The 24755-nt window shown below is 38.2% G+C and overlaps 1 protein-coding gene across 10 annotated transcripts in view; it reads right to left on the bottom strand.

Moving 5' to 3' along the window:
* The window catches only part of CSRNP3 (cysteine and serine rich nuclear protein 3), a 177255-nt gene that overhangs the window by 14745 nt on the left and 137755 nt on the right, over positions 1-24755 (bottom strand). For all 10 annotated transcript variants that reach the window (XM_072961092.1, XM_072961095.1, XM_072961093.1 and 7 more), the window contains one exon: positions 1729-1988. In XM_072961092.1, the coding sequence (XP_072817193.1) occupies positions 1729-1988 (260 nt within the window). The remainder of the gene's footprint in view (positions 1-1728; positions 1989-24755) is intronic.

Below are 24755 nucleotides of genomic sequence, written 5' to 3'. Positions count from 1 at the left end.
TTATTATTAAATTAAGCTACCTGCAAAGCAATCATGAAAAACAACAATAATAGTGGCTTGCTACCAACAAATCTTAAGGGACTTTCAATGAAATCTGTCAAAAATACCACCAAAGGAAATCTGAGACATGCTCCAGGCTAGGTGGTGTCCAGCTTAGTTTCAGCAACTGCCTTGATGTGAAAATGGAAACAAAGCACATACATAAATTGCAAAACACATAAAAACAAGCTGTTTGAAACACACATCATACCTCTGCCAACCGACTTTTTACTGGACCCTAAAGATACAGGTAACACAGGTGTGCTTATGGTGCTTCTGCTATTTAACCAGTGACCCTTTATGTTAAATACCCTCGATTACCTAAGAAAGATTTCCTTTGTCATTAGATAATGATAGGAGAGTATTTTCTATCTATTGACAGGCGGATGGATCAAGGCAAATACAAAGGGTCTCTCTGGTTGATGAAAAGATTTTCTAAGCCAGGCTTCTCTCCACTTAATCTCTAAGGTGACACAACAAAGGTACCTCCACCTGGATACCTCCCCGACATCTCTTCAATAACTCAAAAGCCTCTCAAAATCAGCATGTCTAAAAATGATCTCATCACCTCCCCCTCCCCCACCAGCCTGAACCCACTTCTCTTCCTGGATTCCTTGTCACAACCTCATCATAGAGAAAGGTACTATCACCCACAACCTGTTCAGTTTTGCAAGCCAGAAATTTAGGAGTCATTCTTGACAGTCCCCTACTTCTCCTTCCAAATCTAACCCACCATCAAGGACTGTTGATTTCATATCCTAAATTACTCCTTCTGTCCATCTCTTCATCTCCCCTACCATCAGTCTAATCTAACCCACTATCATCTCTCTCCTGGACTATTGTAATAGCCTCTTAAGTGGTCCGACTCCATATGCTCCCTCAACATGGCTGCCCCTACCCCGAAATTGTTCTCACACCATAGCATGAATCAGATCATATTATCCTGCCACCCTGAGCCCCGTACTTAAAACTCCTGGATGACTTCTGATAGTGTTAGGATGAAGAGGGAAAAAACAAACAAAACAAAAATGCCTTAACAGGATCTACAAAGCCCGCACCGCCCCACCCCCCGGGCCATTCTACTCTTTTCTTCTCTGCTCCCGCCACACAAGCCTTTGTGCGCTCACAAGCTGCCCACAAAGCAGCTCCAGCTCCCCCTGCTGCCTAAACCACTCTTGCCAAACTTTCCTGCTGAGTCATCTGTTCAGACTTCATTTCAATTGTCACTTCCTTGAGGAAACATTCCTTGACCTCCAGACCACATCGATTCTCTGTTACATACTTTCATAGTACCTTGCAACTGTCCTTCATAACATTTAATGAAGCTGCGATTTTGTCTACATGATTAATATTTTTGTTTCCTATTGATTATGTTAAGTTCCAGGAGAAAAGGGACCACATCTATTTTTCATACCAGTTAGCCCCTGCCTAAGCACAGTGTCTATGATTTAGCAATACTCAGTGATAAATATTTATCAAATAAATAAATAAATGATGTCACGTTAAGTTTCCCACACTGCTTTCAGTGAAGAGACTATACCGATTTCACTTTTAAAAGCCACCACAGACAGTCTGTTGTGGAAAACGCCTAGTTTCATCTGTGGATTTAAGTATGAAAATGGCGAATTCAACCAAATCGAGGTAAAGATAGGGGATTTGGCAAAAAGTGAGTTTCTAATTTTTTTATACCTTTAGTTTTAAAGAATTCAGTTTTTCCTCCCTGAGGTGTTCTCTCAACATCTCCCGGTGGAGCCTCTCCTGCTCTCTGGCAAACTCGCCCAGGGTGTACTGGCGCACGCTGTTGTGGCGGCTGGACATGCCCAGGGTGCTGCCGCCCTGACTGGGCACGCTCGTGAAGCCCTGCCTCCTGGTGAAGTAGTACACGGTGACACAGCTGAAGTGCACATTCTTCGTCCTCAGACGCTTCTCCCTTTTGAGGATGGAGGAAGCTGAAAGAGAAAGCGACAATTCAATGAGCCAAGGCAGCAGTTTTGAGATGAAGCAAAGAATTAGAAAATGCCACTCGACGACCTTGAATCTACGGTCGATCTTTCTGGCTGGGAGACACTAAAAATGTTATCAGAGTTGGCACAGATCTTTATTTCCTGTCTTAAATTTTCTTCTAGCTGTGATCGAGTACACTTTTAAGTCCTTCTCTAATGGCAGTCTGGGCAAACTTTTAGAAGAGTTGCCAATAGTCTGTAAATCAGTGGCAGAATTTAATTTCTCATTTCTCCTAACCTTTTAAGTTTTGGTTTTATGGTTTTCACATGAGTCATATCATACTATAATCAGAAAAGACATACTACAAACCCTCATACTTTGGCTCTTATTATGATAGGGAAGGCACTTGGCATGAAAAAAAAAGCCTATTTTTGAATTTCAGAAAAGTCCAAAAAGCAATAAAAATTCACACAAAGGCGCAATGACACTTTTTAGATATTTTTTATAATCTAAATCTAATCAAGCTTTCATTTGTTGAAAACTCCAATTAATAGCATTATGGACAGTGGAATTTTAATCCAAGCATATGTTGAGAAAATTGAAAATGTCATGAGATACATCAGAACCTTTATTATTGGTTACAAGGACATTGAGATGCACAGTGCACCACAGAAGGTTGAGATACACACTGTAGCTGAGAGACAGAGAGTGACACATTATAATCGTAACCTTTTGGAGCTGGAAGACATATAGACATCATCTAGCCCAGTCTTTTTATTTTATAGTAAAGTAACTCAGTCTTGCAGAATTTGAGTGATTTCTTTCAATGAAACAGACAGAATCATTGAACTCCTTGGACATAAATATATATATATATATATATATATATATATATATAGATAACATTTACGAACTATGAAAAGAACTTTACATGAATTATCTCATTTTATCCTTACAACTTCTTGTGTTGAAATTACCTATGTCTCCATTTTGAGGAAACCAATTCACCAAAGTTTAAATAACATGGCCAAGGTCATATAACTGGTGGTGAAACTGGGATTCTTTATTCAAGAGCCCAGTCTTTAACCATCATGTCCCAGTAGAGAGCTGAGCTCACGCTAAGGGAGCTGAACAAGGCAGAGATTTGGTGTCACACTGCCTCAGGCAGATGTGAACTGCTGCAGACTCCCAAGATGGTTTTTATCTGGAAAGAAAAGTGACCATAGTATCAGTTTGGATTTATATAAGAATATTCTTCCAAGGGAGTTCACATTCATTTGTCTCATTTTCCCCCATAAAACATTCAAGCCAAATACAGAGAGGCTGCTATGATACAACTCATTTCGTGGGTTTATTTATTCAATAAATATAAACCAAGGACCTATTGTATGCCAGATATTTTCTAAATGACTGGATATATTGGCGAAAAAAACCCAGATGGTGATCCCTGCCCGCATGGAACTTTCATTTCCAGTGATGAGAAACTCAGACAATAAACAGACTCAAAAGATTATAGAGCAAGAGAAGTGTGACATTTGGGCAAGAATTTAGCCCTCCCTACTTTCCTTCCTCTCTACTGTCTTACTTCTCCAGAAGAGACTGCCAGCAAGCGAACGCTTTCAAACGTATGTGTAGTTTTCCCATTTATTTATGTATACACTCACGGCAACATACTTGTACACCTGGCAGCAGAGACAACTTTCAACTTAGATTTAAAAGCGCTGATCTGCTTCATAACTGTATGTTTACATCATCTCAAAACAGAGAAGAATTTGTCAAAATGTAAAAGATCACCATAGAAAGCAAAATTCAACAGTCTGCCCAGCAATCTGCTCTTGTATCTGACCTCATCCGTCACCACCTTACAGCAGGCTAGAGCCTCTGGTTTTGGGGTGATAACATCCAACCTTTTTCACTATTGACATCACAAAAATTATGCCCTGAAGACATTATCTTTCAAGGCCACAATTTACAAATACAGTTAAAATATTTTAATATACTCATTTAAGATTATTATTATAAACAGCTCTGACAATTGTATTATTTATTTTTTAGACAATTCTTAGTACTTTAGACACATTTCCTTTTTAAAAACTTATTTAGGTTTTTTTGTTTGTTTGTTTTAAATGGAGGTACTGGGGATTGAACCCACAACCTCGCGCCATGCTAAGTATGCGCTCTACTTCTTAGCTATACCCACCCCCATTTAGGTTTTGTACCTGTATTTTTAGATAAGAAGAGTTCTTCAACTTTTTGGATGAATTTATTATACCATCCTTTCTCCAAAAGCTAGATTACACCTTCCCAAAAAGACAGTTTAGAGATGATTTTCTAAGGCTTTGAGGAAGACAGGAGTCACAGAGAGCAGGAGCCTTTTACCTGGGATCTTGGCATTTCTAACACGGTCAAGGTGTGCTAGGCTCAATGCTCCTGCTACCCACTGCGGTTTATGATTCAAACATGTGCTTATACTTGTTTTAGTATTTGCATATTGTAAGTGGCACTGTAGCAACAATGATCAAAAAGCCTATGGAATATATTTAAAAGGAAGGCTTTGATATGCTATAAGATTAGCCTTACGAAGGATATTTTAAGTGTGGCTTTCCTAAACTTAGGAGCCACCCAGGTCTCTTTTCTGATGATTGAATTGGAGCCCTAGAATGGGCCCTTGTGGGCTATCACCTGCCTCCAGGCCCCAGTTTGACTAACATCACAGAATGAAGTTATCAAGAAAGAGTCTATGTTCTTCAAACCTGGGAGAAACAGACTGAATTCACTTAGCACATCTGCCTTAGGGAATCTGAAACCTCCCTCATCCACCTATCTAGTAATCATGCCCGTTACAGAATGACTGAACTCAGCTTTGTGTTTCTGCAGAGTTCAATGCTCACTTTACTACTGTGAGGTCAAGAGCAAGAAGAGAAGAGGAAGGAGAGGGTGGCTTTCATCACTGCTTTGAAAAATAACTAGTATGTTTTCATACTAATTTCTTGCTGTCTCTCGGCATCTTTTCTTTTCTCCTGTTCACAGTTACTGTCCTGAAGCAGAAGTGCCTAAATGCAACAGGGCTGTATATCCTACCCAGGACATAGCCCTGGGGACCACACATCGGGGCATACTGGCGTTGCTGTAAAATGATCACATGTTATGAAGATAATATTGATCGTTGTAAATTTAAGGAATAAACAGCACAGGGTAACTGATATTAGCTATCTGCAGAAGCTACCCACCCTTAAAAATGCTTTTAAAAATGAATGGAGACGAGAAGTGAGAAATTGACTTATTCACAATGCCAGGGTAAGAATGCAGGAGATAAAACAAAATGAGCTGTGTCATACATCACATAAAGAGTTCAAGACCAGAGTGGATTAAAAATGAAAGCCAAGACTAAGAATTAAGACTGTGTTTTCAGAACCATCCAGAAGAGCCAGTGCTCTGAGAAGACAAATATTCTGAATGTTCTGATCCCACAGAGGGGGTGAGTATATCAAAGTATCAAAGCTGAATTCATCAAGTTCCAAGAAAATTCAAATGATTTTACTCCATTTCCACACTCATAAACCATCCTGTTTGCTCACACTGGAATATACCTTCATATCGACAAGACCATCTGGTTGACTCGTCAATTTTATTTCTTATTGAAAATAATCAAATTTGCTTTCAGATTTATACATCAGCCATTTGTGAATGTGGTCAGTGTGTGTCATTACACCTGAGTCTGCCTTCTCTGCCTGCACAAAGACCAGATTCTGGACCATTGATTCCACCATAGTGCAGCCACTCTAGGGCTAATGTTTCAGCAGCAATCCAGTTACCCACTTAAGGCATACTTGGTTTTTGTTTTTTTTTTTTCAGTGTCAACAACCATAAGCAAATCCCTGTGATAGCTGGAAAGGCAGAAATCAGTTAACAGAGCTATGTATTTTGACACTAAACTTGGCATGTGGAAGTTGAGAGTTCATGGTCCAGTCTGATGTTAAACAAAGGGGAAAATATTAATTCTATCATTTGGGCATGAGGCTAATAGTATACTTATTCTCTTATGCACTTTGCTCAACAGGGAAACCCAGATGATTTGTAAGTCAGTATTTTGAGTTTATTTTTCATTTCTTTGGGGGAAATTTAGTAGAAGCAAAGTGAGAGAGCTGAAATTAGTTTATCTTCGTAAATTCTGGGTGATAAATATTTGTGTTTTAAAATCATACAGATCAAATTAATCAGGGGCTTGGAAAGTGTGCATGTTGTTTCTTACCTTTTGAAGCACAAATCAAGATCAAATCAGATATGAAGTCATGAAGCCTAGCTTTCAAACAGAAAATCTAGTTTCATCAGAAAATATTTTGCATAGAAATTATCATAACAGCTTGGATAGTAAATCAATTTCCAATGGTTAATGTTATTAAGATTAAAAAAAAAAGTCCTCAACTTTTACAAGTGACTTCTGCAAATTTCCTGTGATCATATTCTTAAATCTTCTCCAGTTTGACACGATTGTCAAGGTTTGCCCCTCTTGATCATGGTGTCAACCACATGGTTTCCAATGTCAACCACAAAAAAGGAGTAAAAATGGGGATCTAGCAACCAAGAAACATCAGAGCAGTCCTTTTGAAAATGAAGCCAAGCTTGCTATCAAAAGCAATCCTTCTTGTTCTAATTGTCCCCTTTTATTCCTTTCACTCACATTCTTAAGTTTCTCAAATACACTTTTCCCAGCTGTGGGTTTTGTTTTGTTTTGTCTTTTTGTCATTTTGTTCAAGTAAGGTATTTAGGGCAGTAGTAAACCATTCAAGTGGGATCAATTCAAACATTGATAATAAGGAAATATCTTAGAGCCTAGGTGAAAGAGAGGCGGCAAATTGAAAGTAAAGAGTGATTAGGAATATCTTCTTTCCAACCACGAACAAAATACAAAGTACCTTAAGTATGTAGTGTAAAGTGATCTACTACCAATGGCCAAATGAATGTTACATTATTTTATACTCAGTATGTTATTTTATACTCAGTTATGAAGGATATAACACATGCAAAAACAGTAACAAGCAAAAGGAAGAGACTCTCCCAAACAGTGGACATGTTAGAGACACTATGGTGTATTCCCAATATATTGGAATTAAAAGTGCTTTGTGTTTCCAAAAAGGTTATCAGAACTGAGAGTCAGTAAATGTAAGAAAATGTCAGAATCCAAATCAGGGGCTTTTTTTTTCCTTTCACTATTGTCCTTATTACTATGAAAGCAGCATTCAAAAACAAAAATCAAGAAAAAGTAGCTCCCGCATGAAGTGATGTTTGAGATATCAAGTTCAAGTTTGTATTTGGTTTCCTTTAGATGTAGCACATCTCTCTCCCCAGCTCCTAAATGCCATTCTTCCCTATTTCAAACCAACCAACCAATCCATGTACTAGTAAAGTGGCAAACAGACTGGAGAATATAAAATATGATAAACATACCTAAGAACAGTCATCACTCTGATGTCTTTCTGTAGAGGAGGAACAGGTTTATAATTCACATAACTCATAGACAAGATTAGGTAGTTTAACCATTTAGCTGTAAGTGTTTTTCATTCTAATAATAAGTGAAAATATTCACAATGGATGGCTCTCAAGACTAACAATGTCTCTCATGCATTGCAGCTTCTGAGTGAAATAATTTAAGATGAGACCCTTTGTTTAAATCATTAGTTTACAAAAACAAAACAAAACAAAACCCTCTCACATAGAGTTATGTGAAATAATAAGTTTTCTATCAAGATATGTATAAATACTGCATTAGCATTTAAGCAAAAAAAATTAATAACAAGAAAAATAATATAAAAATACGACCCTTGAGGCTGGACGACTAAAGCTTTGTTTTGGGTCATGAACATGCCTGTCACGCCCGCATCCATTTAGTCTGTCAGCTACGTCCACACCAGCAAGTGAGAGAGCTGCACGGAGGGAACCCGCTCTCTCCGGAGCTCCTCCTGACAGTGACAGCCCAGCCGCTCAGCACACCACAAGCTGAATTTAACACGATAGGGGTGGTTTAAGAGTGCAATCACCTACTTGCCACTCTCCACCTGGGGAAAAAAAAAATCAGGTTTCCTGCCCAGGATTTTGATGTGGATTCTGAAAGCTGCATATAAAAACTGAGTGCAAACTCTGAACTTCCAGCTTTGATGTCATAAATAATTAAGAGGATTAGCTCACAAAGAGTGGTCATTTTTCAAAAGTAGCTATTTTCCATCCACACATTTTTATTTATTTAAGATGCCCCCTGCACTTTCTCCCTAATTCTTGTGAGTAATCTAAACAAATAAGGAGGGGGCCATTTGGTTCTCATACTTGTTAGGACAAAGCGAATAAATACTATATTTTAAAGTTATAAACTTGAAATAAAAAAATTGAAAGAGCAAAAGTTTAACAAAGAAATCATGCTCTCTTTTATATGTAATCATGTATAACTGACTTAGCACAGACCCTCTTCTGCTTACATTGAACTCATGTCCCACTGAAAATGTGATGTGACTTAGAACATCTTAGCCATCAATATCAAATGCAATTAACACTGGGGATGGTCACTTGTTAAACTAAAACAAATTTAGATTAAACCATAGATTAAAATAGTACCACTAAGTGAGTGATCTACCAAGTTTCACTGTAATTTTCCTTTTTCATTAATTCATCCATCAAATTTACAGTACTAGGCATCATGAATCTCAGCGTTTCAATTCTATATTGGAGACGAAGTCTTCCTTCTGGTCTTTATATGATAAATTGTGTCTTTATATGATATATCACTTAAAGTTTATACATTGAAATTCTTCAGTAAAATATTTGAAACACAATGTAATATTAAAATGTTTTGCTAAATCTGGGCCCTGCATTCTGTTCAGTTTTACCCAAAATGGCCTGAAAGCTGGGAATTTTTTTTTCCTGATCCACATATTCAACTAGCCATCTGATATTATTACTGGTAAGAACAATTTCTCAGAATTTTGATCAATGTTATCAGCTCTTTTCTCTTTTTACACTATGTATATTCCTTTAGATAACATTAAAATTTTCTAAGGAATCTAAGATTTCTGCAGAACTAATACTAATATTTACATAGGGAACATACATTCTTACTGAGGTATTTATTTGTCTTCTCACTTTCGAAGGATGCTTCTTTATTGTGAGCTTATCATATTACTAATGAATTAGAGGAAATATTATCCTATCCTGATACCTGGAAAATAATAAATTATCAGATAATGCAATCAATTCAAAATCTGAATTCTAAACTTGAGATCCATTATACAGATGACATTAATGGAATCTGCATTTCTCAGTCTCCTCATTAGTATTTTCAGAATTATGTTTATCTACCTCACAGGAATATTATCAGAAATAATTACCTTTGTAAAAAGCCTTAAGAATCACAGATGGGAAGCGTTACATACATATGCAGAGTACTATCTTAGTGTTGCTGTTAAACCAAAGAAGAAGTGTGTTTCTTTACTATCAGTGAGAAAATAAGTACCACCTACTTCCCAGCTTGTTTCCTTAATCTCTCATATGGGCAATTAAACCCTACAACTTCATGCTTGAGAAATACATTTCACTGCTACTAAAGTAACAGCCATTTCCAAAATATATAAACTTAAGCTCTCATTTTATTAAAATCTCAACATGGATACCATCTCAAGACCATACTGTTTCTTATTGGGAAAAAAGGTAGTCGTTCCTAAACATAAATATTCGCAGTTCTGGCTGCAGTCCAAGTTGTAAGCACTTTCCTCTGCTGTCTCAGCGATTCTCCTGATGTCAAAGACACATTAAAATAAATGGGAACCATATGGCTCCACAGCAGAATACCCGCGCTCTTACAACCGAGAGGGCAATGCAATTCATTACCACCATCGGAGAAATATTTTGGGGACATGGAATATCTCAATGCAAAATAAAGCTGCATGCGGCAGGCCATTTGATTAAAATGCTCACACAATGACAAAAGGAGACATTTGCGATTCTTGGGCTCTACCAACCTGTTTTGCTGCTTTTTACATTTTCTCAGTACCACCATGAGCCTCTCCTGTTTGAAGGATTAAACAGCACTTTCCACCTGCTCACTGACTTTCCCACACAGTATTTCATCTGGCACAACAATACAGTCTCATCAAGCCTAATATATCATGATAATCCAGGTCAGAACATCACTGAACAACAATAACAACAAAACAAAACAAAATCTTCAAAAACAACAAGAGCAACAGAACTCTTCTAAGATCAAGTCATCCTGGAGAACAACACTGGTCAAACATAATACACTTGAACTTTGAACCCTGCCAGGAAGGATGAAATCTGAAAGCACAGATTGGTTTTTTTTCAATCCTTAAGCCTAAAAAGCCTTTACTATATTTACTGCAAATAAAAACCCAAATCATTGAAAAACACAAAAGGAAGAAATTCATCAATGCTGTATTCCTGGCTCCATATGTCAGAAATTCTAAATTTAAAAAAGAGAGTCAGGGCTGCAGAGCTGGGATTAAAACAGAGGCTGGGAAGGCAGCTGGGAGAGGGGCAGCTGGGGTTACTGAGCTACCTTCTGCTTCCTGGCTGTCAATGAGTGGTGTGGGAGGGTTGTAAACAAGAAAGAAAGGAGGGAAAGGGAGAGAGAGAGGAAAGAAAAAGAAACACTTTATGATATTTTCTACAAACATACATATTTTTTGATTGAGCATATGCTTCAAGTTCTCATAAGCTCCTTGTTGTCTGTTTTAACACTTTTAAAAACTATGAATAAAGAAATTGCTTAAGCACCATGTCTGGCATAGAATTATCACCCAATATCTACCAGAAACATAGAGACTCAGCTCACATGTCGATTTTAGGAGGCCTTTCATAGAATCCCTAAGATGAGGTAAGTGCTCTATGCACACATTTCTAGGACATCGCTGCCTTGGTATTGATAACATGAGTGTGTGTGTGTCTCCACCACTGCCTTGTGAGGACCTAGGGAACGTGGGCTGCATTGTGCTCCCTGGGGAACCCTCAGCGAACAGCACACGGCCTGGTACTGAGGACTCGCTTGATAAGTGTGTGTAACTAAATCAGATGAATGAATAACAACTATGGGCTAAATAAGTAAATATTTACATTTCCTCAATTTATTGTCCTTAATTTTAAATGGTAAGACGACATTTTGAGTTTTCCCCCAAAGCCTCGTGGTCAACATGTCTTCCTTTCTCATCAATTTCTAGTCACTTTATTTTCCTGAAGTACCTTTCAATGAAAAACATTATATATTGTAGAGAGGACATGCCACCCTCATGGCTTGAGGGTACACATAACTTTTGTGTTACAAACCATTTGAAATACACTCTACATTTCAGAAGATCTAACATAAAAAACAAACTCTGACACCATAATAAACCTCTAAATAATCCATTAATAATGGGCTTGTAAACCCATCTCTAAAAAGTAAGTAGCTGGTAGGAGAAAGAGTTACCTGAATATTATAACATGATGTGAAAGAGAAATCCTGCTGATAAAATACCACTAATTGGTACTGACCTCTAGTAAAAACATGACTGCAATTCCTGCCTTTAGCAGTTCATTAGTGATACATCTACACATGATTCTGTCTCTTAGTGTGTAAATTGTTATCTTTGCTTTAGAGCAGTGACTAATCTGTAAAAATAAAATCATATGGTACAATATTAATTTCCTATGAAATTTTGTAATATACAGCCATGCTCTGAGACATCAGATTTTTGTCTTTTTACTGGTAGTAGTGATGTAACATAACGAAAAGCCCTAGTTGATGAGCTCTTGAGACAAGGAGTAGAAGTCAGCAAGGATGATTTTAAATTTTCATTGAATCTCAAAATAAGATAGAACTGATACAATACGGGCTAGAATGTCAGTTGAATGAAGGCAGAGATTTGTCTTTTCTGGGATGATTTTTACCTTGAAACTGAAGAGTTATCCTGTTACTGTTTCACAGATGGGGCAAAAGACATGAGACCCTGACATGGGTCAGAAGCAAATACTTCATTGTTCACAGTACAGCAGGGAGCATGAGCATCTTGTTTCTGTGGGTACTCCTTGCCCCCTGAATTCTACAGGGGCAATGTGGAGGGGCCAGATAAGTGCCACACACACAGTAGGTCTGCATTGTACCAAAAGCATAAAGAACTTGGGAATCCACTTTTTTTTTTTTTTTTAGCAAGCAGTAAGTAAGCCTGTTCTTTGTCATAGAAGGAGATATTACCTCACTCTTCAGGGTTGCTTGCTACAAACACAACACAGAAATGGCCCAGGTAAATAAGAGACAGGGCAGTGCCTTCTTGGAATCCTCAGAAAGACATGTAGGAATGACAAAACCCACAGCTAACGTCTTCCAACAATTTTTATTTATCCCTTTTATCCATATATCCTAAACATCTAGAATAGTGTGGCATACAGTAGATATTCAATACATAGCTGTTTAATGGATGAATGGAATTTATTGATAGGTTCCTACTTTTATTAAACTCTGTAATTCTTATAAAATGATAATTTCACAAGAACCTATGCCATAACTATCTATTGCTTAGTATGTGAAAGCAATATTCAAAACACAAAAAGAAGCAATCTTTCACTATAAAGAATCTATGAACTAAAGAATTTCCTGAAGAATGCTTAATGAAGTATTTTTATTCCTATGAAGTATAGCATTGTTTCTCTAGGTTTCTTCATAGCTCACAGATATTTCCCTTTGCAAACATCTTGCTGTAGAAGAGAATCAGTTGAAAGATCTTGAGAATGATTCTGGCAGCTCCCAGGAGTGGTACCGGCTACAATTTGCTATCACACCTATTGGGTATGTAGGCGAATACAGGTGTCCCTCAGTATCTATGGGGAATTGGTTCCAAGACCCCCACAGATACCAAAATCCATGTATACTCAAGTCCCTTATGTAAAATGGCGTAATATTTGCACATAACCTCTGCACATCCTCTTGTATCCTTTAAATCATCTCCAGACTACTTATAGCACCTAATATAATATAAATGCTATGTAAATTATTATACATACAAGGTAAATACTCTGTACATAATTGCCAGAGCATGGCTACTTCATGTTTCTCTTTTCGAAACTTTATGGAATTTTATTTGAATAGTTTTGATCTTTGGCTGGTTGAATCCACAGATGTAGAATCCGTGGAGATGGAGGGCTGACTGTGTGTGTGCGTGTGTGTGTGTGTGTGTGTGTGCACGCGCATGTATTCTCAGGTACCTCTGGATGTATAGAAACAGTCCCCAGGGATCTCTGTTTTCCTTATTCTATACTACTTTTAGAATATAAGGGCTGTTACAAGAAATATTTTTCCCAAAGCTAAATGCAACCTCAGGTTTGGACTGTGTAAGGGAGAAGCAAAGGTGTATAAAGGTTTCTTTTCCTTCTACATTTTAGGATTTTGTGTCTCTTGGGATGCAAGAGAAAAAAAATGAACAGATTGAGCATACTGCATTTTATAAAAGCGGAATTCAACCTCTTCTATCTTAAAGAGCACCACTTCTCAATGATTTCTGTTTCCTTTTTCATCCAGAGCAAACTCAAATTACAAACTTTGGTTCTTAGCATTCTCCATTAACCAGTTCCTCTGACCAGCCCCCACATCATGTACATACAGTCTTCAATGTCTCTAAGGCCAATTTTAAAGTGACTTTCACAAGGAAAATATTCATCTCTGACCCTTGCCAGAGACCAATTCATTCCCCAAAGGGGCTCCTAGACTTTAGAGTTGGAAAAAGGAAAAAAAATGAAAAGCGGAATCAATTTGAAGTAGACCCTGCCTTGACCCCAACTTCTAGCCTTTGATCAAGGATTCAGCAGGGATAATAGAGGATGTTTTTTGAGTATGAATAATCTTAGGAGAGTTAAGGGACTATTATTGTTCCCAGATGGTAATGGATATAATTACTTTCCTTCAGCAGAAGTTACCCCTTTCCCTTTAGTAAGTCATTGAAATTGAGAAAGACTGGAGGAGACCATAGGTAGCTTTGAGTGAAGAACTCTTTGGGGAGGAGAGGTCTGGACACAATGCTCCAGGGTGCCCCAGGGCAGCTTAGGGGCATTAAGGAAAGATAAACCAGGACTTGGTGGACCACTGCTGTAATCTAGTTTAAAATTTCAAGCAATCTATTGCTACACACTTAGATAATCTATATATAAAGTAGGGATATTTCTACATATGCCAATTTTAATGATAGAGGTGTATAATCCCAAAAGAGATGAAATTGCAAAAGACAGAATTGGATAATTTTGCTTCTATCAGTGAAGTTTTATTCGAATGTTTACTGTGTGCCAAGGACCTTTCTTGGTGTTTTATAAGCATTAATTTATTGAATCCTCACACAACACAAGCATGGTTTCAGTAGGTAGAACTGTTCATTTTATAAATGAAACTGAGGTCCAGTGAGGTGAAACAGTTTACCAAAACCTCACAGTTGGGACCAGAGCAGCCGTATCTGAATGCAGACAGCATCAGTCCAGAGCTCAAGCTGTTAATCTTGACAATACACGGCCTCTCTTTCTTAGTTCTGGGATGGACTAATACTTTCTTTGTCTTTCTTGTACTCCATGAACATCTGCTCCCTGGACTCAGGAAAAAAATCTAGAATTATGTCAATGATAATCTAGCTGCATTACTAAGAAAACAGGAAGAGAGAAAACGCATGCTTGTGTTTTAGAAGCAGTCAGAAACAACCTAAGTAGTAAACCATTGAAAGCCCCTGCTGTTTTATTACCAGAATGCTAGCGGCCTGGAGCTATAAATTCCAATGACACAGGCTTCGGAGTCAGACACACCAAGTAGGTTCATTGCCAACTTAGGTCAGTTACTTAACCCCCGTTTCCTTATCTTGAATATCCCAGGGCTGTTGTGATGAAATAGAGGTTATAAACATGAACTCTGGAGTCAAAGTACTTAGTTCAAATCCTGGGTCTGCCATTCACTTGCTGTGTGACCTTGGACAAGCTACTTACTCTGTGTCTCATGTATAAAGTGGTTCCAATAATAATACTGTATAGTGTCATTACAGGGATTAAATAAATTAATATTTGTAAAGCATTAAACAATGTGTAGTGCATAGTAAGTACTATGTAAGTGTTTGTTAAATAAAAATAAAGAGATCAATAAATCATTCATATAATCTGAATTCACATAGATCATTTATATAGAGCAGCAGAGTGTCTGAAGGGGATGATCAATATGTGTTAACTATTCATTGGCAGGGACTAGTTCCATATCACAAAGGTTTTACAATGAAAATGCCTTATTCTGGACTTAATGTACTATATTCTAGACTCCAAATACATTTTTTGTTCATTTTTGGCACATTTTGGCCATCAAGTATCTGACATACACATATTGGACAGATAACTGACATGTATATTTTGGGAAGTATGCAAAGTCCTAGTGTTGTAACTATGAATAAGAGACAAAAGGGACCCCTAAGGGACATTTAGTCTAAAGAGGATATTTTAATCTTGATTTTGTGGAGGAGAAAAATGGAGGCTCAGAGTGGTTCTCATCCAAGGTCACAGGCTGGTAAATGAGACTCACATTCAACTCTGTCTGGCTCCATGCTGGCTCCATGCCCTCCACACTCCCCTGTTTGCTCCTTCTCAGGTGTCAGCACGCTGGCTTCACCGTTCTCAGTTTTGCTCTTTCCTTGCTGTGGGAATGGCGATTCCTGTCTATATTTCAAAATTACAGGATTTAAAGGACACTTTTCTTTCTATTTGTTCCCTATAACATGAATCAATTTGTACTTACTCGTCCATTCATTTCTTTAAGCACTCAGATTTACCACCATTCTTCTCCTGTGGCCAGATCACTAAGACACGAAAACCCAGTCAATCCTCATTATTCACTGATTCCGGATTTGTGAATTCACCTACTCACTGAAACTTATTTGTAACTCCAATCAATACTTAGGACACTTTCATGGTCATTCAAAGACATGTCCAGAGCTCTGGCTCAACAAGGTGACTGTCTGTCTCCCCATTCAACTCTCCTAGTGTAAACCAGCATCCTCCACGTGGTATGCACCTTTGGGCTTTTTGTTGGTCATTTTGCTGTTTAAACTGGCCCTGAAGTATAGTGCTGAAATACTGTCTAGTGTTCCTAAGCACAAGGCTGTGATATGCCTTACAGAGAAAATACACACATTAGATAATTATTTGAGTATGAGTCACAGTGCTATAGGCCATGAGTTTAATGTTAGTTAATCAATAATAAATATTAAATAAGGTGTCAAAACAGAAACACACTAAACAAGGTATGTACTGATTGGTGGATGAAAATGTTATGACCAGAGGCTCCCAGAAACCTAACCCTGTATTTCCTAGGAGCTGAGGTTCAGTATTTGCTAATTTAGTGTTTGTTGCAAATTTATAGAACATAACTACCATGAATAACAAGAATCGGATGTCCTTTTTCTCTGTTCATGGGCAATTTTTTCTAACAATTGATTGGATGAGCAAAGTTAATAAATAGAAAGGTGACAAAAATGATATTCAAATGATTAAAATATATAAAAAGTGTTCAAACTCACTAATAATCAAGTAAATAAAAAATCAAAACAATAACAAAATACAGTCTTCTCCCATTTAATTTGGAAATAATACAAAATTATAACTACCTTAAATTGTGGTAATAATAAAAAGAGATGTGTACTTTTCCTTACTACTGATGGGTATATAAATGATTACAACACTTTCAGGAAGCAATTTCTCAATGTAAACCAAGAACCTTAGAAAATCTTCATCTTTTTTGAATAAAAATAATTCTGAATCTAGGAATTGACCTTAAGGATATAGTAATCAGAAATTTAAAAAAACTGCTTATGTCCAAACATGTTCATTAAGTTATGTATAATAATGACAAATTGAAGACCACCTAAATTCTTGACACTGTAGAAGTGGCTGAGCTAAAACAGGGCTTTATCTATATGAAAGGAGATTTCTGTAGCCAATAAAATTAATAATATTTTGCAGCTGTTTTAGCAGTACTAGAAGATGCCTGATATAGTATTCAATAAAAAAAAAGTAGCATATTAGGAAAAAATGTTCAATAACATGTAGCAACTATAAATAATACATGAAAGAAATATTGGGAAAATGTATAATACTAATATTGATCATCTGGAGTATAGGATTATTGTTTTTTTAAAAAAAATCAATTTCCTTACCCTGTTTTGAATTTTTCAACTTTTATACAATGAACATCACAAAAATTCTGTAAATTCTTCATCTTGTACTTTAAGAACACTTCTATAGCTTTCTGAACATAAGACCGTAAAACTGTTTAATGCATTCATGAAGTGGCATTACTATAAATGAGTCATCATATACACTAGCACTTACGACTATATGTTTCACATTTTGAAAATTCCATTAAACATAAGCACAAGTACATATACACAGAATTCCATGTAGTATCTTTAAGCGCATAAACTACTCCATAATGGTTATGTGCCATTCCATGCCTGTCCCATCACAGCCAGTTGTGAGTACTAATTCAGAGCCAATGAGAATGAGCCTGGAAATATATTAATAGCTTCATCTCCATTAGCCTGCCAGGTATACAATTAGTCTGTTCTTCCTCGCCGGGCATAGTCACATCCACTGGATAGCAGCATTTCTGCCAAACCTCTATATAAAGACCCAGACAGCCTCACTCTTGGTTCTGAATTTGCATTCCACTTAGAACAGCAGCTTTCCTATCCACAGCTCTCATCTCATTTAGCTCTTTCCTCCTACTTGGGACTTAGTTTTATTCCTTTAAGTCCAAGCTATTTTATGAGTTCCTGCTATATAGCCTTGTTGAATCAACCTAGAATCGTAGCTCTGTGGCCTGCCTAGTTCCTTGATTCCACACAATATTTTCTGCCACATTTCTTTTCACCATGTCAGATATTTAGCTAAAAACAAGAAACAAAAAGTTGTTTCAGAACAGTATGCCATGATATCTATGCTACTGTGAATAGGACTGCTGATTGTCTTACACAGGGGTCAACCCTACTGCCCAGTCACTGCCCTCTGTCCCAATCCATCAGCCATAAACCAAATCTCTGTGTGCTCTGCTCCAGTACTGGTAAAAACCAAAAGAATTTTCAGGTGATGAGTCAACTAGTGCTTAATTCTCTAGTTATTTAAAAAATGATAAAAATGTAGCAGAATTAGCATGATGGAATGGGTGGGAAAATATCCAGAGTCTAAGTTTTGCTAGAATTCAAATATACATGTACTTACATATACAAATAACATAGATGGATATTTTTATAGTCATATGCCCATTTATGATAAGAATCTGGTTGATCTTCTAATTTGGTCATACATGATAATACTAATCACTGGTAATCACTGGTCCTGTCTTGTACATCAATGCTGTTAGTTATGAGAACTAAATGAGAGAGACAGATTTGAATAAGGCAAAGACATGAACATTACTGGGAAAACATCTCAAGACACATGTCGTATCGTTGGAATTAGAACGGTTTTCCTCACACACAGATTTCTAAACACACACAGATCATCTTCCTATGTTATTCACTCTTCAAAGAGTTCTTCACATATACAGTCATAATCTTTGCACCCAATTATACAGGCATGCATTCATATTTATTCATTCCCTGAATAAACATATACTAAGCACCTATAACCCAGGCAATTTCTCAGTGGTTTCTGCATAGTCAATCTGCTTACATATGAGTTCACCACTGGCCACAACTAATAAGAACAAGGAAGTTCACTTGAGCCAATGGAAGACATTGTTTCTCTCAATGTTCATAGGAATGCTCTTAAAAGACTGTCACGTGTTTACATAGATTCAGGAAACTGGGTTACAACAAAAACCAGGTTTCTTGACCCTTTAGTCTGCTACTCCTAAGCTGCCTTTGAATAAATTTGAGAGCAGAAGCTGGAGGGAGCTAAAGGGATTTGTATAATAAAAGGATGTCGCTTGCTGGGCTCAGGGGAGCAATTTGGAGGGAAAAGTAATGGGTACGCAGTGAGGAAGAGCAGAGCCAGGGAGGGGCGCAAGGCTGCGCATTTTGTCATGCAGTGATAACCTATGAGTCTGAAACAGATTTTCAATTCTACAGAGTCCTGCAATTCTCATCTGCAATGCTGGAGAGCTGCACTGGACCGTGGCCACCTCATCTAGATAACTACTGTCATGTCATACAAGATCTAGACCAGTCTAGACTCATCGTGCCATTAGGTGAGATACTGTGTGTAGATAAGACAATACTGTCTCATATGTATATGATATAATAAATAAGGTTAGGGATCTAAAATGGGCACTTGTCCTGTGTGTACCAGCATTCTAGGATGCCAAGTTTCTACCTGTACGAATTACTCCTTAGCTCTTTCTCACTTGCTCTCTTCCTTTCTGTCTTACCAAACGCCAGCCTCCTTATTCAAGCAGCTGATTATCCCAGAGAGTAGTTTCAGATGTGCCTCTGAGAATAAGGGTAGAGGTTTCTGAAGACTTTGGAATTTAAAGTTGCCATTTAAAATGACTTCTTTTCCTAAAGGAAAACAGAGGCAGGCTTTTGTCAACCAAGAGCAATCAAACTGTCCCCGGTGGTTCTGGGGTACATTTTTGATATATATGTAGAGAAAAGAGTAAGAGTTTCTCTAGATTCCGCCCACTCACCTCCCCTGTGATCACAGTCAGCTTTTCAAACAGAAAGGAGGAGGATGACTTCACAGGCGCCCCAGCGGACAGGGCTGGCTGCACTGCTTTGGCAGCTCTCCCAGCATCAGATCCGCTGCCGTGGGCTCCTCAGTGTGGACAGGGATTCACAGGGGAGAGCCACCAGCTCCCTCAGTGGAGAACACCAGATGGGAGCTCCAGGAGGTTCCTCCCAGAGCTCCAGCCTCAGCGCTGAGATGGCCCCGCTCGGATGGCACTGGCTGAACTGGTGATGGGCCTGGGACGCACCGGGGACTGTGAGCACACTGGGGGCTCCAAGATCAACACCCCACAATGCCTTCCTGGACAAGGTGACCATGTAGTAAGGAATACACCTGAAATAGCAAGGCAGCCTCACTGGCGCTAGGATGGCCTTCCTCTACAGGTTGTCTTAGTGTATTTTCCAGACACTAGAGTGCAAGTATTGTCACCTAACAGGTGAGTTTCTTCATGATGTGGAGAAAAAGGAGCAAGCTTCACTGGTCCTTACCTTCTCAGTCCCTAACACAGGCCTCGTACTTCCTAACACTTCCTCCCTGTATGGAAGAGCCACCCATCCATCATTCTCCATTTCCTTTCCGTCCTTTATTTTTTGTCAGAGTCCATATCAGTGCCTGATGTCAAGCATTCATATGTTCGTTAGCATTATGACCATCAGAATATAAACTTTTTCAGAACAGGGCCCTGATCAGTCTTTTCCACCACTGTATCTTCAATGCCCGGAACACTGCAGAATAGGTGTTCAATACATATCTCATAAGTAATATTTTAAAACAAATAAAGACTTGTAGAATGAGTGAATTGCTTTACTACTGTAACAGATGTAGGGGATGCTATGAAAACTCCAAGGAGAAATTAATCTTGGCTGAAGGATCAGGAAAGGTTGCAGGGAACCTGAAAGTGTGGGTAGGATTTTAATGGTTCTGAAAAGAACCCCAAGGTGGCCAGGGCAGAACACATTCGGAGCCACAAAGAGTGGGTGGTTGCAGACGAAGTTCTGTTTATACTTTGGTTATCCGTTAATTTAACAGATATTCATTGAGCACCTACTAAGTGCCAGGCACTATTCTCATCACTGAGGAAATGAACAGAGGAATTAGACACAAGGCCTTGTATCCAACATGTAACAGGAGAACAGACCAGCTTGGTCTTAAACTCTAATCTTGTGATCAGGAGACTGGATTTTATTCTGTTCTCAGTGGGGAGTCTTGGAAAGCCTGTGAGCTGAGGGGACTGAAGTTATTATGTGGAAAACAGAGAAAGGCATTAGACTGTTGAAAAAAGCAAGACTAAAGAAGCTGCAATTCTCAGAAGAGATTTTTGTCTTTTAGTAATTAAAAAGTAGGTATTTCCTGGGCAGGTTCATAAGAAATCCTAGAAAAATAACAAGACCGAAATATTATCGAGGCCAGAATCTAAGGCTTCATGACAGACCATTACATTCTTTCTTAAAGATAGAAATTCAAAACCTGCTGACTCTGGGAGGTTAATGATCTCTATTTCAACATAGTTAAAGGTGATTTAAGTGATAGAAAGAAACAATAAGAGACAGTCCTGGCTGCCTTCCTTTGAACAACATTATTGCATTATCAGTCCTCTGGAGTAGGGCATCCCCAGGTTTAAATCACTTGAAATGGAATTATCAGGTAATAACAGAGATAAAGGCTTTTAGAGACATGAAACAAGCTTAACCACACAGTCAGCGTCTGGTTCACTTGGGTGGTCCTTTTGCTACGTTTAAGGTGACAGGAACATTTACATTAAGTGTGACATGAAATAATGGTCAAATATTATTACAGAATGTATCAAAAAAAAAAAGGGAAGGAAAATAACATTTCTCATATGTCTACCACAGTGCTAAGGGTTTTTCAGGTTTTCTCTCATTAATTCTTGGCACAGCCCTACACATAAGATAAAGGGCGTCTACCCTGCAGATAGGCAATGGAAACTGACAGCTGCTAAGTCACTTAGTCCACGTTGTTCAACTAGACTGGGGAGTGCAAACTTGGCTAAAAATAGCAGCAAAATTAAAATGTGGGTGAGTCACGGAGTATGCCACAATTATATTTATTCGAACTATCCCATGAAGAGATACTCATTTAATACAAGTTTTTTTTTAAATGAATCACAATGAAGTATTCTGCTGGAGAATTTATTAAAACATAAATGGTTTAGAATTGTTGACTTCTAGAGTTAGATTTTAAAAATATAAATGCAAGATTTTGAAGTCCCATTGCAGGGAGACTGTTGAAAAAAGAGAAAACATTTGGTTTTTCTTATTTCACTTTTTTTTTCTCAGCAGGATGATGGGCTTGTAGTGTTGATAAGAAAATAAAAAAGAACATTTTCTCACTAAATTCTGAATTAGCTAGGCAGTATTCTAAACACTCATACAATGCTTAATGGTTTTCTACTATTGTGGGGATGGTCATATATCATTATCCTTTCTAGGCTTGGCCTCACAGCACAAAAATTGTGAAAATACTCCAAGCACGTCTTGAGTCAAATGCTTTAAATGCCAATGGTATTTGAACCCACCCCTTTGAAATAAGTTCATACACATTTTCTTGCAAACCTTTTCTGTCTAGGGCCACATAATAAACACTTTGGTTTTGCAGGCCATTCTATATTCTGCAACTCTTCAACTCCGCCATCAGAGGACAAAGGCGGTCGCAGACAATGTGCAGTATGGAAATGGACGAGGATTGGCTGTGTTCTAGTAAAACTTTACTTATAAAAGCTGATGACAGGAGAGGTTTGTCTTGCAATGACTGTAGTTTGTTGAACTCTGATTTACAAAATAGGTTATTGCTATATAAATATCATTGAAACACAAGACACATTCTGATTGCCTAATTACTGATTTGTGTGACTTATCTGTTTCCACTTCTGCTTCTTCTGCTGGATTGAGGTCTTTTGGGGCATGGAGTGCATGTATAGCTTTTCCTTAATATTCCTACTACATTAAGGACAGGACAGCTGGGTAGTTGCCAAGGGTTCCTATCCATAACAGGGTATTAGAATATCACTGGAGTAAATAAAATACAAGTGCCAGTAAAGCCAGATTTCCAAAGGAGACTGGTAACTTGGAAATGGTCTTGTTACCAACAAAGTAGACAGCTCTCATGAGTGAGAATATACCAAAGCCTTCACTGTCACCACTCATTTTTGCTGAGGATATGTGCAGCAGGAACACTAAGGTGATCTTTGCAGGGACAGGGAGAGCAACTTTCCTGCACGTGCGCTGCCCCCAGCCCCTCGTCAGTGGCCTAAAGTAGCAGTCACTGGGAGCTGAAATTCTGAAAGTGCCTGATGCCTGCCTGGCATACCTGCTGTTTACCAGGAACATGTGATTTATTTTATCATTTAAATTTAAAACCCTCTTACATGCCTCCTCAGAAGTTATCTGGTTCAGCAAGTTTCAACAGCAAGGCAACTATGTTTAAGTTATAATGTTACATAATGTTTAGTGCAGGTAATAAATCTCTCATTTTGAACATAATAAAAAAGGTCTACAAATAATTGAAAACCCTGGCCCTAGTAAGAGAATGCTGAACAAACGATTAGCCTCCCTGGGGCATCTGCATGTCCCCGGATGTCCCCGGGTAGGCTTTTAATAAATGTTTGTTGAATGAATGAGGGCAACATGCCTTTGCTCCTCCAGCTTTGAAGAACTGAAGAGCTGACTTTGAACATGTTGAATATTAGCAATTTTATGAAATGAGAAATAAAGGAATTCCTGATAAAATGCCCACTAGAGAATAGCTAACCAAGGTCAATGTCTCCTAAAATGGTGCTCAAATTCACAATGAGGGAGAGAGAGATCCATGTACGGGGAAGTATAAAGTGTCTACTTTGTCTTTCATCTGATATCTGGGAGAGAAAGAGATGCAGTGTGAGAGCAGTTTTGGAGAGGATCCTGGGGACCCAGGCTGGAGAAGTTGTAGGTGTCCAGCTGAAGGGACAAAGCCCCACAGCAGGCTCTTGTGGGTGCCCAAATGTGCCCATTGTTCACCACAGTTAATGCACCAGGGAGGCCGCGGGCTAAAAAACAGGAGATAATATGGTAGATTTCAAAGTGATTGAGGAGAAGGCATAACAAATGGGTAAAGCAAGAAAGGCAACAAAGCAAGGTGAATAAACAGTGGAGGAAAGGGAGTCAGATTTAGGGACAGAAGAAGTAAAAATTGCAATTCTAAATACTGTCTTAGTAGAAAACAAGAAGACCAATCCAAAATACGTATGCATGATTAAGATTAATACACTGTTCCCTAAGAAAACTAGATTTTAATTTTTCAGGCAGAAAAGGAGACCAAAAGGAGCTTTTTCACTTCCTCAAAAATCTAAGAACAGGCACCCTCGGATGGTGCACCGTGGTCTTACTTCAGCCTACATACAGACACGATGGTTAAGCTTTTGTATAGTCTGTTGAGATTCTTTGAAAGAAAGATTGTTTTAAACAATCAAGCCCATCTGACTACAAAAGAAAAGGCTGCAACCTTTCTTTTAAGTGGTTTAGAACCAAACCATAGGAAATCAGCTTGGCGTCTTCTAGATCTGAGAGAAGAAAGTGTGCTGAATGCAGCAGGCAGGACATCCGGGATTAAGAGGGACTCAATGAAAAGCAGAGTGCAATCTGAAGATAAATAAAGGTGAAAACTTTTAAAGGGAAGAAAGAGAGGGTGATCGCATAGGATTAACACTCAGCTGCTGCTTCAGGTTTTCACAAACATCATTAAGTTGATGGTTCTGGAGTTCAATGTGTACTAATTCCATTTCTGAATCAAGCATGTCTAGAGATATCTTCATTTCTCACTGAGTAGACTCTATTATGGGAGAGGATTACACTCTGTCTCCAACTCTGCCCTCTCTCCTAACTTGACAAGAAACCAAACCACCTTATGATGCTTCACTACTTCATACAGATAGAGAGATCATAAGCACATTCCTGAATGTACAGCATTTTGGGGAAAAATCATGGGACCTCTACCTGTGAGAATGAGGTGAGAATGAGACGCATGAACCAGGGAATGAGAAAGCATGGCTCCTCCGAATTAAA

Source organism: Vicugna pacos, chromosome 5 (genome assembly GCF_048564905.1).
Source record: "Vicugna pacos chromosome 5, VicPac4, whole genome shotgun sequence".
Lineage (NCBI taxonomy): Eukaryota > Metazoa > Chordata > Mammalia > Artiodactyla > Camelidae > Vicugna > Vicugna pacos.
Note: the sequence above shows the minus strand (reverse complement) of the source record. Positions and strands in the feature narration are given on the sequence as shown.